This window comes from Mauremys mutica, chromosome 2 (assembly GCF_020497125.1).
Source record: "Mauremys mutica isolate MM-2020 ecotype Southern chromosome 2, ASM2049712v1, whole genome shotgun sequence".
Lineage (NCBI taxonomy): Eukaryota > Metazoa > Chordata > Testudines > Geoemydidae > Mauremys > Mauremys mutica.
In genome coordinates, this window is record NC_059073.1 from 284234739 (window position 1) to 284248334 (window position 13596).

Genomic DNA, 13596 nt, shown 5'->3' on the forward strand with positions numbered 1-13596 from the left:
AGTAGAGGGCTTTTTGGTGGTTTTCAACGCTGTTACAAACCTTGCCTTTTATGGGGTGCTTATTACACAATTGTGCTTTTACGGGGTCCGTTACACAATGGAGTAGTTACACAAATGGGGTAGGGGGTGGCATGGTTCCACAAGTGGAGTAGAGGGAGGTATGGGTCTATGATTCACACTTATAGGTTACCTTTTTGCTTCACACAAGCGGCTATTATATTTTATAAGCAGTACGCACATATTGCAAATTGTTCCTGTTTTAGGTTGCTTTCCATCGCCTGCCCGCCGCCCCCTCGCCCCGCACACAGTGCCTTGGCCAAGGTTTCAGGCCTGCTAGCCACTAGGTAGGCCCCAACTAACTACGCAAAGCCCAAATTATCGGGGGCCCCCAATTTTCCACCACAGTAGGAGTCTGTGCCTCATGGTCAGAGCGCAGCTCTAGAGGCTGAGACACATGGTTTCTAGCCCTGGCTCTGCCTTGGGCCTGCAGTGTGGTCTTGAACAAGTTCCTTAGGCCAGAATTTTCAAAAGTGACCTCTGACTTGGGAGGGGTGTGTGTATGCCCCAAATATTGAGTGTCCACTTGGAAATACTAATTTTGAGAGCTCCCATTGGCTCCTTTTGCAATTCTGTGAGCTTAGCACCAGGCCTCAGGTAATGGACATTCATGCTGAGTTGCCGTAAACCTGAAGCCGCTTTTGGAAGATACTGGCCGTACCTTTTCTGTGACTTAGTTTATCTTCCTGTTTAATTGGGGATTGGTAATTATTTACTGTCTCCCAGGGGTGCTTTGGAGTTGATGCTAGGTGTGTAAAGCGCTTTGGGTGGGATTTTCAGGGAACTAAGAGACAGGCCTCTTTGAAAATTCCAGTTTAAAAAAAAAAAAGGTCCCTAGCATAGTGCCTTCATGTAGCTAAATGTTGTCTTTTCCAACTCTGAAGATGCTGGCCCTTTGCCTGAGCCTTCCCTTGCTGGAGCTGTGTTGGCCCTGGTTGCAATTTTATCTCTTGGGTTTTTGTGCTTGACCCTAAGGTGCCAACATTTTGCGAGATTCTGCTGGGAATGTGAAACTAGGAGATTTTGGAGCCAGCAAACGCATCCAGACCATCTGCATGTCTGGAACGGGAATTAAATCGGTCACTGGAACGCCGTACTGGATGAGCCCAGAGGTGATCAGTGGAGAAGGCTATGGAAGGAAAGCTGACGTGTGGTAAGAAACAAAGTAATCCCAGGGCAGAATCTCCACTGCAGTGGGTCAGCACTGCAATTTTCTAATGTAGCCTGTATCCGTTCATCACTTCGAGAATTACAGTGGTTAATTTTCCAAGGCCAACCAATATAACTAACATTTGCAAGACAGTATGGGTTAGTGGCTGGAACAGTGTGCTTATAGTTAGAACTGACTACCAAGATTTTCAGAAGTGATTAGTGATTTTTTTTTTGGGATGCTCAACTTGAGACCCCTTAAAAAGCGTCTGATTTCCAGAGGGTGGGTGCTGAGCACCGACTGAAATTCAGGCTCCTTTACGGTGTTTCAGGCTGAACACCGAAAAATGAAAGCACCCCAAATCCCTACTTGCTTTTGGAAATTTCCAACCTGGATGCTGATTTTGGGTGCCCCAATTTTTTGGACGTCCATCTGGAGAGTCTTTGAATCTGCCTTTAAGTAACCCTGAGCACCCTCCCCTCCCTGGGAACTGCAGGAGCTCTGAAAAACGGCTGTCGAGGTTTGCAGGTGGGATCTCAAAACTGGAGGCATCCGAAATTGGTGGCGACTCTTGAACATTTTGGATACTTGAGCTTTGCAGGATTGGGCCCTGAGCCTGAACAGCTGGAATAATAGTCATCACCCTAATGAACTACAACAATACTGAATGCACAGCACATATTCCCTTGACTCTTCCAACAACCGGGCTCAGTGGAAACCAGCCATTGTAGCTGCTTCTCACTGGGGAGAATGCCTGAGGAGTCGTTGGCAGGCAGCCTTACTGCCACCTGTTCCAGCTGATAGGTGGGAAGTGCCGCTACGTTTTATTCATTGTGATTATGAGCCAAGGTTGCCAAGCTGGTGTAAATGAGGCCGGAGGAAATGCCATGCTGCTACGATTCCACCCCAAGGGCTGGGAAGCCGGCCTGCTTTTTCCTGCCTCTGCCCTTTTTTTTTATTCAGGCTGCTTCTTCTGGACTCCTCCTTCCCAGAAGCAAATGGGAGATGAAGCCAGACAGGGAGCAAAGCCTTGTTTGGCTGCAGATGTCTTTGGGTAGTAAACATAATTTGCAAGGTAGATCGGCTGCTGCCAACCAATATAGGTACAAAATATTCCCAGTGAGCTGGCTCCCTCTTTGGGGATGGCTACACTGCTATTAAAAACCCGCAGCTGGCCTGTGCCATCTGGCTTGGGCTTGGGCTAATGGGCTGTGTAATTGTGGTGTGAATGTCCAGGCTCAGGTTGCAGCCTGAGCTTTGCTACAGCACAGGATCTAGAGCTCAGGCTGCTACGGGGGAGGATCCCAGAGCTTGGGCTGCAGCTTGAGCCCAAACATGTATGTACAGAGCAATGAAATAGCCCCTTAGCCGGAGCCCTGTGAGCTCGAGTCAGCTGGCTCAGGCCAGCCGTAAGTGTCTAATTGCAGTGTAGACGTCCCCTTTCAGGCCTGTGTGCTTCCCTTTGTTGAGGGGGGAAACTCACCCCTGTGAAGAGGACCAGCACAAACCTATGTACCAGTTCACCAAGGCCCTGGAGAACTCCCTGGCAAATGGGACCTTAATTCTGCAGCAAGAAAGGATTGCCCAGTGGTTAGGGTTCTAACCTGAGATTGGAGATGGCTGGGTTCAAGTTTCTGCTCTGCCACAGACTCTGTTTGACCTTGGGCGAGACCCGTATGGCCTGGTTTTCAACGGTATTTAAGTATCTAAAGCTGCAGGTAGGTGCTTAGCATGGCTTTCAAAGGTGCCTAACTCTCATTTAATCCATTTTGGTGCTTTTGAAAATCCCACTGGGCACCTCTCTGCATGTCCATTCATTAGAAAAATCTGACCCTTAGTCTGTCTGGCTCTGACTTTTAAAGGTATTCGGGCATTGCTCCCTTTCAGTATTGACTTTTAGTGAGGTTCAGGCTCCTAAGTCATTTTTGAAAATGGGCCTTAGGCGATGTCTACGCTAGAGAGTTTACAGCCGCACCAATGCAGCTGTAAGATCGCTCGTGTAGCCACTCTATGCCAACAGGAGAGCACCCTCCCGTCAGCATAATAAAAGCACCTCCACGAGCAGCAGTAGTTACGTCGGTGGGAGAAGCTCTCCCACCGACACAGCACTGTGCACACCGGCGCTTCTGTCGGTGTGACTTATGTCACTCAGAGGGGTGGTTTTTTCACACTCCTGTGCAACGTAAGTTATATTGCCAAAAGTGGCAGTGCAGAGATGGCCATAGCCATCTAAGTCATTTAGTCCTTGCAGTGCTGAGCAGAGCAACACCGCTGGACCTCAGTGTGCCAGCTGTAAAATGGGGATAATAGCACTGCCTTACCTCACAGTGGGGAGAGGAGGATAAATGCATTAAAGATCATGAGGTGCTCAGATACTGCAGTAATGGGGACCATATAGGTATCCGAGCTAGAGATGCTGCAGCATTCTGGTGGAAATCCTGCATCTGTTTTCAAAGTGGAGGGTTGACTGAATTAACTGTGAAGCTGTCCAGTTTAACCACTACAAGTGCTCTGGGTTTATTTTTTACGTTAAATTGAATTTATTTGTGTTTTGTCCCAGTTCTAGATTTCAATATATCACAGATTGTCATCTTTCAGTGTTGGAGTTAACAATCAGTTAAAGTGCGTGAAACAATTCACACCTTTCACATCTGTTGTTTGTCTCTCCTGAAAATAGAAGCAGACATCACTGTGTCTCTTAACCTTGACAACATGCTTCGCATCTACCTGCACAACCGTAAGGGCTAGAAACCTGGTTTCAAAATGACAGCTGAAAGTGCGGAGCAAATTCTGCAGCAAGGGGCAAATCCCGCAGCAGAATCTGCTGAATTGCAGAATATACACTGAGTCCTGTTCTTACATCCCTCTTGAATTTAGGCTTTCACTGAGACTTAAGAACCTAGCCCATGTGCTGGCCCTCTGCACTGGGACGAATTTCACCTAAATAGAGGACTTCCATTTCCAAAGTGATCAGTCTGTGGTATCTTTATAGCCCTAAATTTAGGGAATTTCACGTCTAGGGAATAGTTTTGGGTGAAAGGTTTAGGGGCAGGGAATGAGCCAGGACAATGGCTGGATGAAAGTCTTTTTTTTTTTTTTTTCTAATCCTCTGTTCTCCATTGCAGGAGCGTGGGCTGCACCGTGGTGGAGATGTTAACAGAAAAGCCGCCCTGGGCGGAATTTGAAGCCATGGCGGCCATTTTCAAAATTGCCACCCAGCCGACCAAGCCCCAGCTCCCAGTCGGTGTCTCGGACTCCTGCCGCAACTTCCTCAAGCAGATCTTTGTGGAGGAGAAGCGGAGGCCCACAGCAGAGGACCTGCTGAGACATTCATTCATGAACTGCAGCCTCTAGTCCCTTGCGGTGGGTTAGGGGAAATGCAGGTGGAAGATAAAAGGAAATGGGGGGTGGGGGGTTTAAAAAACAGACCCACAGACCGTTGCGCTCTGAAATGCAGACCTCAGCCTGTGTTGGGATCCTTCACTCCTCATTGTAAGCTAGGGGGCCAGTGTCGGTTTTCCTTTGTAAGCTGCACTTATGACCATCTAACTGTGGAGACAGGTAGCTGTCGCCATGTTTGGGGCTGGAGGGAGTTCGGAATTGGGGATCATCCTTGGAACACATAGCCATCAATGCTAGTGGCAAACTCGCCCGCCCCGTTATTGATTGGACGTCTGGTAGCGGAGGAGCTGGGAGTAGTAACTCACTCGCCTCAGAGGAATGATGTGAATGAACTCTGGCACACACCCCCCGGTGGCTGTGAAAGCGGCACTGGCAACATCCCACAAGGAAGCCGTCTCTTCAGCAGAGTAGCAGCAGTGGCTGCCGTTTACAGCTTGACAGACACCAAGAGGGATTCAGGCGTGAAGCAAAGGGAGACAAACCCAGGACCAAAGAATGATCGGCATAGGTGTGTCGTTTGTGTCAAAGGGGGAAAGCAATCCTGTTGTAGGGGAGGAGATGGGAGGCAAAGTCCATAGCAACATCTCCAGCTCTTCAGAGGGGAGGATTCGGGTTGTTTTGTGCCTTAGGTGGTTACAGTGGAGTGAGAGCCTCATTCAGCACAAGGTATCCAGTCAAGGACGTGACTACAATGCAGCCATGCTGAGTCGGCATTCTTGTACCTGTAAAATAGTATAAGTGCAAGGCATTCTTCTTCTCTGGATACAATAAGGTCCCTGTAGGTTATTCATTGGTAAAGCTGGCCACAGGACCTCTGTGTGTTCATTCATTGTTCAGTGGATAAGTGTGTCTATATGATGCTGATGCCAGTGGCACCCTCAGCTCAGCACAAGCTTGTTCTTCAGCACCTGATCCTGTTCCCGCTGAAACAGTCGCTGCTCGCCCAAGCCCTGCCTCCTCCCCAACTGATCAAGTTGACACGAGCAAACAGGACAAATGCCCATTTTTGTCAGTCAGGATGGCTGGGACAGGGCTTAAAAAAGGGTCTGTCCCGGCCAAAACAGGACACGTGGTCACCCTATCACTCCTTGCCCCATAAGGGAAGTGAGCTGTGCCGGCCCTTTTCCTGGCACTGTTGCCTTCCCCCTCCATGTTGGCTCAGGAGTGTTTCAGGAGTGGAGTCAAGTCTCTGCCCACCTGTGTGGGAGGGGGAGGAGCAGCCTCTCAGCAACACGCACACAACCCTCATCCACTGATTTTAATGGGAACGGAACGGGTGAGGGTATAAGTAACTGTTTTCTCATCTCCCTAGCTGTGCCAGCCTGTGGCCAGTTCCAATGTGCTGCTAACGAAGGGTCCAGCCTGCAGAGCACCGAGTGCCTTCAGCTCTGTCCCTTGTAGGATCAGGCCCTAGATGACGCTGCAGAGCATCAAGTGTAGAAAAGCCGTGCGGGAGGTGGAATTCACCCCAGCGCACAGAACTAGCACGAGGGCTCAGCACCTCTCAAGGCCTCAAAAGGGGACATTTGTGGGACTTCAGTGATACATAGACTCTGTGCAGGGGCATATTTCATCCCGAGGCCAGGTCTAGACTACAGACCTATATTGGTATAAGTACGTCACACAGGGGTGTGAAAAGTCCATACCCCTGATCGAAGTAGTTATGCCGACCTACCCCAGCCCCATGTAGACAGTGGTGAGTCTATGGGAGAGCTTCTCCCACCGACATAGCTACAAGGTGGATTAACTACGCCAACGGGAGAAGCTCTCCTGTTGGCACAGTAGTGTCTTCACTAAAGCGCTACAGTGGTGCAGCTGCTTTGGGTTTTATGGAAATATAATGGGGATCCGTACGAAGGACTCGAATGCTCCTAGAGCCTGATTCTTATCAGGAACAAACTCCAGAGACTTCAATGAAGTTACACCGGAGTGAAAGCAGAATCCTGCCCATAGAACTGAACAGAGAATATCATTGTGGAGGCTTCTGCAGGAGGAACATAGGCCCTGATTCTGCACCACAGAAATCAGGGAGAGGTGTGCTGTTAAACTTTAATGGGAATGGGATCAAGCCCCTAGTTCTCTATTAAATTCTGTCAGATGGCTCAAAAATCCTTTATTATTATTATTTATTTATATTCCCATACCGCTCAGGAGCTCCAGGCATGGGTCAGGGTCCCATTTGCTAGGTGCTTTTATCACTCTGTTATAGTCAGTAGGACTTTCCATAAAGAAAGAGTTCAAAGGATTATTAGGAAAATGTAAAAATGTTTTAAATTATTTTGAATCTGACAATTTCCCCATTCGCTGGCCTGATTTTAAAAAAACAAACTGTCCTCAATCCCTTTTTTAATTAATTGAGAACAAAATCTGACTCCCAGCCAGTCCATCTGGATTTGATTCTCGGTCTCTCAGAGGGCCGGTAGGGTAATGTTGACCATAGGCGCTGACTATGAGCAATGTGATGCTGTGCATGGGTAGGGCTGAAACGTGACCTACTTTTAAAGATCTGTTTGCAAGGTTCATGGAACTCCTTCTAGATGCTGTTTCTAAACAAATTCCTCCAGGCTTCCTTTATACCTGCAAGTCCATTCCAGGGCTCGGCGCTTTGACTGAAACTTGGCTTCCAGAGCAACTCAGCCATGTGCTGCCCCGTATGGCAGGCTGCAGTCACAAGTCAGTCCCGCCTTAGGGTGACCATATTTCTCAAAGGGAAAACAGGACATTGCGTGGGGCTAGACCCGACACCCCCTCCCCCCAAGACCCCTCCCACATGCGAGGCTAGGGCTGGTGTCACTGCTCGCCCAAGGCCCCTCCCCCCCAACTGATCAAGTTGATGAGCAAATGGGACAAATGCCCATTTTTGTCAGTCAGGATGGTTGGGACAGGGCTTAAAAAAGGGTCTGTCCCAGCCAAAACAGGACACATGGTCACCCTATCACTCCTTGCCCCATAAGGGAAGTGAGCTGCGCCAGCCCTTTTCCTGGCACAGTTGCCTTCCCCCTCCATGTTGGCTCAGGAGTGTTTCAGGGCGTGGAGTCAAGTCTCTGCCCGTCTGTGTGGAAGCGGGAGGCGCAGCCCCTCAGCCACTCCTCTGGGGGATGTAAGGAGGCATCTGACACACATGTATGTACCTGCGTGGATCAGCTCAACCTATGAGAACAAACCTGGGTGCACATCCACGAAGGGGATGACAGACCCCTCGTTCCACTGCAGGCTGCTGAGAGGCTTATTATAAATAGTGAGGGCGAAGGGAGAGCTTTTAAAACATTAAGAGCTACCCTGACAGTAGCCAAATTGTGCAGGTTCACCCTGCTTCTACTGGGAGAGATCCCTAGGCTTGGAGGGCAGTTTTCTCTCCCGCCCTCCTTAAATGATTGTGTGTGGGCGAAACATCCCCCTGCGATGCCATAGGGCAGCCTGCTCATGCCTCTTTGTTTGATGTTTGCAGTCGCCAGGCTGTGTCATGAGGTGATGTCCTGCGGCACAAAAGCTTGGCTAGCATCCTGGGGCTGGCAGGGGTTCAGATGTAGGAATGTCAGTGGGCTCGATCCTACAGGCCTTGTGCAAACAGAAACTGCCAGTAACTTTCCTAGGAGCGCTGTATCAAAGGCCTGATCCTGGGTCTCTAATGCAGTGCTACCCTTAGGTTTAGTTCTGCAAGTGGAGAAGTTATCTAACTCTAGATGCAGCTATGGCATGTAAGGCAACACCCACAAGGGGCGAACTCCACCCCCCTGCACAGAGGGAGAGCACAAAGCTCTCTCACCACCTCACTCCATGTAGGGCTTATGTGGTGCATGGCCCTGCACAGGAGTGAATTTCATCAGAGCCCCTCCTGACAGCCCTGGTCATTGGGACCTTCCTCTACCTTCCCTTGTCTGTGTCTGTCTGGTCAATCACTCCTCAGGTGCCTTTGCCGTTTTTTTAAATGCCCTTGCAGTGTTTTGCTGTATAAAAATAGAACGAGGGAAAGAGAATGTAATATGATTCCATGTATATTTTTTTACATGTAAGGTATTGGAAAGTACATTCATCTAATGTATAGTAGAAGCAGTTCGCTCATATCAAATCTTGCTCTTTTTTGGGGAACATTATCAATACTGTATCATGTATATGTATTGTAATTTTTTTTCCTTATCTAGGGAAAAGGCTCAAGTGTGATATTGTATATCATCAGACTTTATACCGTAGCCTATAAATCTGTATAATTCCTTCCCACCAGGCCAAATATCATTAGCCAGCAAGTTGTATATAAGAAAACAGTTTGGGATATAGAAAGCTGACTCATGGAGGGTAAGATTGAGGCCATAATTGGAACCAAAGGCCTTGTATGATTCAGCCTGCAGAGACGGCTATATTTTTTTTTTATTCTTGAAAAAAGTAACATTGAGAGACTATTTAAGCCAATGATTACTGGGTTTTGCTAGAAATAATGTATTTGTTAAGGTCTGAGACTTGAAAAAAAATTGTATGCATCACTCTGTCCAGTGCTTGACCATTCCTGCAGTATGGTATGTCCTACCTTGCCCTATATGCACTGGTCCAGTTAGGGTTATTGGATGGGCAGGTCGTGATCACACCGGAGCTGGGAGACTAGGCTTTACTTGAAAAGAGAGCACCATGCAGGGTAGAGTTTGGGAATAGGGGATCGTACTGTCCATACAAGGACCAGAACTGAGACACTGTAGCTACAGCTGTGTTTAAATGTGTTGGGAGCAAATCCTGTTCTCCATTATGCTGCTGTGAATCCAGTCATGCTTCATAACTGAGAACTGAATGTGGCCCACTTACTCTAGCTTCTTTGTTCCATATCTGTGTGCCTCAGTGGATGTATTTTCCAAACCAGCCCCTCTTCAAGGGCTACAATCTGACTTTAGAAACAGCCCTGCACAAAGGCTGGTGCCTAAACTGCATGCCCCCAGCAGTTTCTCCAGGAGGCAGTGTGACTCAGAGACACGATGCTGAGTCACAGTCTCTCCCCCCCACTTCCTACTTGCTCCGAGCTGGCAGTGATTTCTATGGGCCCACCCATCCTTGCAATATCTCTACCCATGCTGGCGTGGCTGCTCTGGCCAGAGAGTAATGGAAGAAGGGGAGTCAAGACTCAGCCCTTTCCCCACCCACCTGCTCCAGGGAGGGAGTAAGCAGGTGAATCAGGTCACTACATCTTACTGCTGGCAACTCCGATGAAACAATGATGGTTTATTCCCTGAAAATGACTCATCATGTATTTTTGTAATCCCAGCCAATGCAACTGAGTTCTTCTTCCTTATCCAGTGGGTTAGGCCTTCATCCTGTAAATATAATGACCCCTCCACGTTGGCCGCCAGAACTGTTACCTTCGCTGGTAAATGCATGAGTTGCCGCTACCTGAGCTGAAATAGTAATTCTATTAGCAGCTGTAGTAGACTTTCATCCTCTTTTGTGCACCAGCCAGTAGAGGGTGACAAAGACCCACGCTCTCCAAGTGTGGGGTACTCGCTCATGTTACGCAGTTATCAAATCAGCAAAACAGAAACGACGCATGTGCTTTATGTTAAGCACATGCTTAGTGCTTTGTTGGATTGGCTCCATGAGTAACTTTACACATGCAAGTAACGCCATTAAATGAGACCACTCACATGTTTTAAGTGTTTGCAGGATTGAGGCTGGTGTTACAAAGCAAATGCTTCAGGAGGCCAAGTTGTGTAATGAAATACGTTTGCAACTTCCTGCCTTTTCATTAGTCTGATCAAAGATGCTATCACCGGTATAGTACTCTTGCCTGGAAACACACATATACTCACTATAGTAGCTGGACAGCAAGTGTCTTAGAAATGATTTCTACTTTGGAGGAATTAGCCCATATGAAACAGAAGCTAATACTGCAGGTTTGGAAAGCAGGGCACCTTGTTGAATGTACTTTGTAAAATGCTGTAAATGCTTCCCCCCCCCCGTGCATGAAATTAAATATTTTTTAACTTTGTGGTATTGTGAAACCAATTTTCCTATTTTATTGGGGGGGCGGGGGGAGGATAAGAGAAGTATGTTCATTATGAGGTGAAATGTTTCATCTTATAAGTGCAGCATTATAGTATGGGTGCACACACAATATTAATAGAGATGCATGTTCTGTCAGGTAGAGTAGTATATTTATTCTGTTTCAGCCACTTTGTGCTGCGCAGGAATCTGGCCCTAACTGGTTGGATGAGAATTGCCCTAGTGAAGAGGAGCTTAACTGCTAGAAACCAGTGTAACCAGATTCTATGGCAACTGACACCCCTGTCCCCTACACGCGCACACACACTCCGAGGTTGGCCTAAGGATGGTGTCAGGAGCAAGACAAAGCACACCTGCACTCAGCCAGTGCTCAATAAGTAGACAGAGCTGTAGCTACCCAGCATAAGTTTAAGCAGCCCCTAGCTAGCTGACCAATCTCTCCACTTTGTGTGGAGATTCCTGCACAGGAGACAACTGACTCTCAAGAGCGGCTGTGGCCCCAATCCTGAACAAGGGTTATGTAGGCAAGTAACACACTCATGTTAATGACCCCGTTGACATCAACTGGGCTGCTCACGTGAGTCTTTTAGGACTGAGGCCTAAATCACCCTCAGGTTGCTGCAGCCTTCAGCGTATAAGGGGAAGTGCTACCACAGTGGACAGAGATTATATTTCAGATGGGAGCTGGGGAGGAGGGAATGGTGTTTGGGGTTTTTTGACCAGAAAACTTTCTGTTCTGTCCCAAAGGCCGTGCATGCAGTTAACTGGCCATTCTGGTGTCTGTTTGCAGGCACAAATCTTTTGTGCCAGGAAGCATAAAGCAACCCAATCACTAATAGAATCATGATTATTCTGAAACTTGAAAAATACTTATGTTACGGGACTGCAAGTGCATAGGATAAGTGCATATTGTAACCAGTTTCATCATGCCATCCCCTTCAGACATTTATCAAGCTCAGTCTTGAAGCCAATTAGGTTTTTTGCCCCCACTGCTCCCCTTGGAAGGCTGTTCCAGAACATCACTGTGATGGTGATTCCCCAGGGTGTAATCTGGGCTGCTGAACAGCGGTGTCCCCTCATGTTCCAGCCTGCAATGCCTTTTACTAGGGGTGCCATTTCAGATTTTGGTAGGGTGGGGTAATTTTAACTGTGATTCCAGGGGTTAATTAGGTACCTGAGAGCTCTAGTTCAGTCGTCCCCAACCTTTCTGTGTGGCGGGTGCTGGAGGACTAGCTGCCGAGGAGCGTGTCTGACGGACAAGCAGCCGCCGAGAGGCCGCAACACCAAGAAGCGTCGCCGCTGAAATGCCACCGAGAAGTAGCGTCATCAAGAGGTGTCGCCGCCCAAATGCTGCTGATTCCAGATCATTTATGAATAAGTTGAATAGCATTGGTACTAGTACAGACGCCTGGGAGCAGCACAGAACTCATAACATGTCACATTCAAGCTGTGTTGGAATTAAGAGCTCCATCTGGGTCTAGGGTGTGAGCTGTGAGCAGACCTCTGGTATAGAACTTGGGAAGGCAAGAACCCCTCTCCCCCGGTCCCCTCTAAATGGCACCCCTGCCTTTTAAATTGCTTTGCTGTGAGAGCAACCGCTCCTGGTTCTGCTCTCACACAGCCTCCAGCATGTAAGTCACTCCCAGCTGAATTGCGTGGATGCTCTGGCCAGCCACACATGAATTACATACAGGGTGACACCAGCAGCTCCCAGTCTCAGGCCTTCTCCTGGAAATGTGTCTCTTGTACTGTCAGGGACTCTAACCCCGACAGCGATGTTCGTTGTCTGACCGCAGAGAGACAGGCAACACCAGCAAGGTCCGATATAAAGTTCTTTATTGACAAGTGCACGCATCAGTAAAGAACAGCCCATATCCGAAAAGAACCAGCCCCCCTCTTACAACTAAGTATAGGTTATATAGACAGTTCTGTCGCGTCACAAATTATTCATTTCACACAACCCATATCCCACCCCCCTTTGGTTAGTAACAAACCCTAATAACAAAGCACATCTGTCTTTCTTTATAATGTAAGCAAGTTGTGATGCCCCAGCAACTTTCTTATCAGCATGGTTGCCAAGCACCAGAAACTGGAAGACAGGAGTTAACAATGGACCTAAGACAGAAACAGGGAGTGAATACAGGGAGGCTGGCTCCCTATCAATCCTTCAAACACTCCCCTCTCTTATCTCACTTTCTCCCAGGGCTTTGTGAAACATGCTGCTTCTCAGTATTTTTCCACGCTGGGATTACCCAGAAACCTCTGTTAGCCTGACTTCAGTCAGATTGGCATAACTGGGTTTTGTGCTGCATCTTTATTCAGGCCTAACAGTACTGAACAGTGCCTTTGGTAAATGGGGGAGGAGGGGTTTGACAGTAGTGGGGCTGTGTCTGACTCTAGGCGCCATGTTATGCAAATCAGGGGGCGGCACCTCGGCCGCTTGCCCTTGCCCCCAGCCGCCTGGGGGCGGAGGAAGAAGGAAGAGGTCCAAAACTGACCTGGGAGCAGGGCCGGTGCAAAGAAGTTTCACGCCCTAGGCGAAACTTCCACCTTGTGCCCCCCCGCCCCAGCAGCTCTCTGCCTCCGCCCTGAGGCCCCCCCCCCCCCGTGGCAGCTCCCCCACCCCCAGGGAGCTGTGCGGCAGCTCCACACCCCAGCTCACCTCTGCTCCGCCTCCTCCCCGAGCACGGTGCCCCCGCTCTAATTCTCCTCCCCTCCCAGGCTTGCGGCGCCAAACAGCTGATCGGTGCCGCAAGCCTGGGAGGCGGGAGAAGTGGAGTGGCCGCTGGGCTGGGAGAGGAAGTCTGAGCCGCACGTGTCAGCGTGCCTCCGGCAGCCCAGCACAGGAACGCTGTAAAAAAAATTGGGGGCACCGCTTTTTGGTGCCCCCAAATCTTGGCGCCTTAGGCAACCGCCTAGTTTGCCTTAATGGTAGCACCTGCCCTGCCTGGGAGGGGACTCTGTCTAACTGGGCATAGGTTACGGTTCCCCTCTAGGTAATAGCTACA

The 13596-nt window shown here is 48.9% G+C and overlaps 1 protein-coding gene across 6 annotated transcripts in view; it reads left to right on the forward strand.

Moving 5' to 3' along the window:
* Window positions 1-10574, forward strand: part of LOC123363951 (mitogen-activated protein kinase kinase kinase 3-like) — a 114388-nt gene extending 103814 nt beyond the window's left edge. For all 6 annotated transcript variants that reach the window (XM_045005571.1, XM_045005572.1, XM_045005577.1 and 3 more), the window contains 2 exons: window positions 1033-1210; window positions 4333-10574. In XM_045005571.1, coding sequence (XP_044861506.1) covers window positions 1033-1210; window positions 4333-4561 — 407 coding nt within the window. In that variant the 3' untranslated portion in view covers window positions 4562-10574. The remainder of the gene's footprint in view (window positions 1-1032; window positions 1211-4332) is intronic.
* The last annotated feature ends 3022 nt before the right edge of the window (window positions 10575-13596 follow it).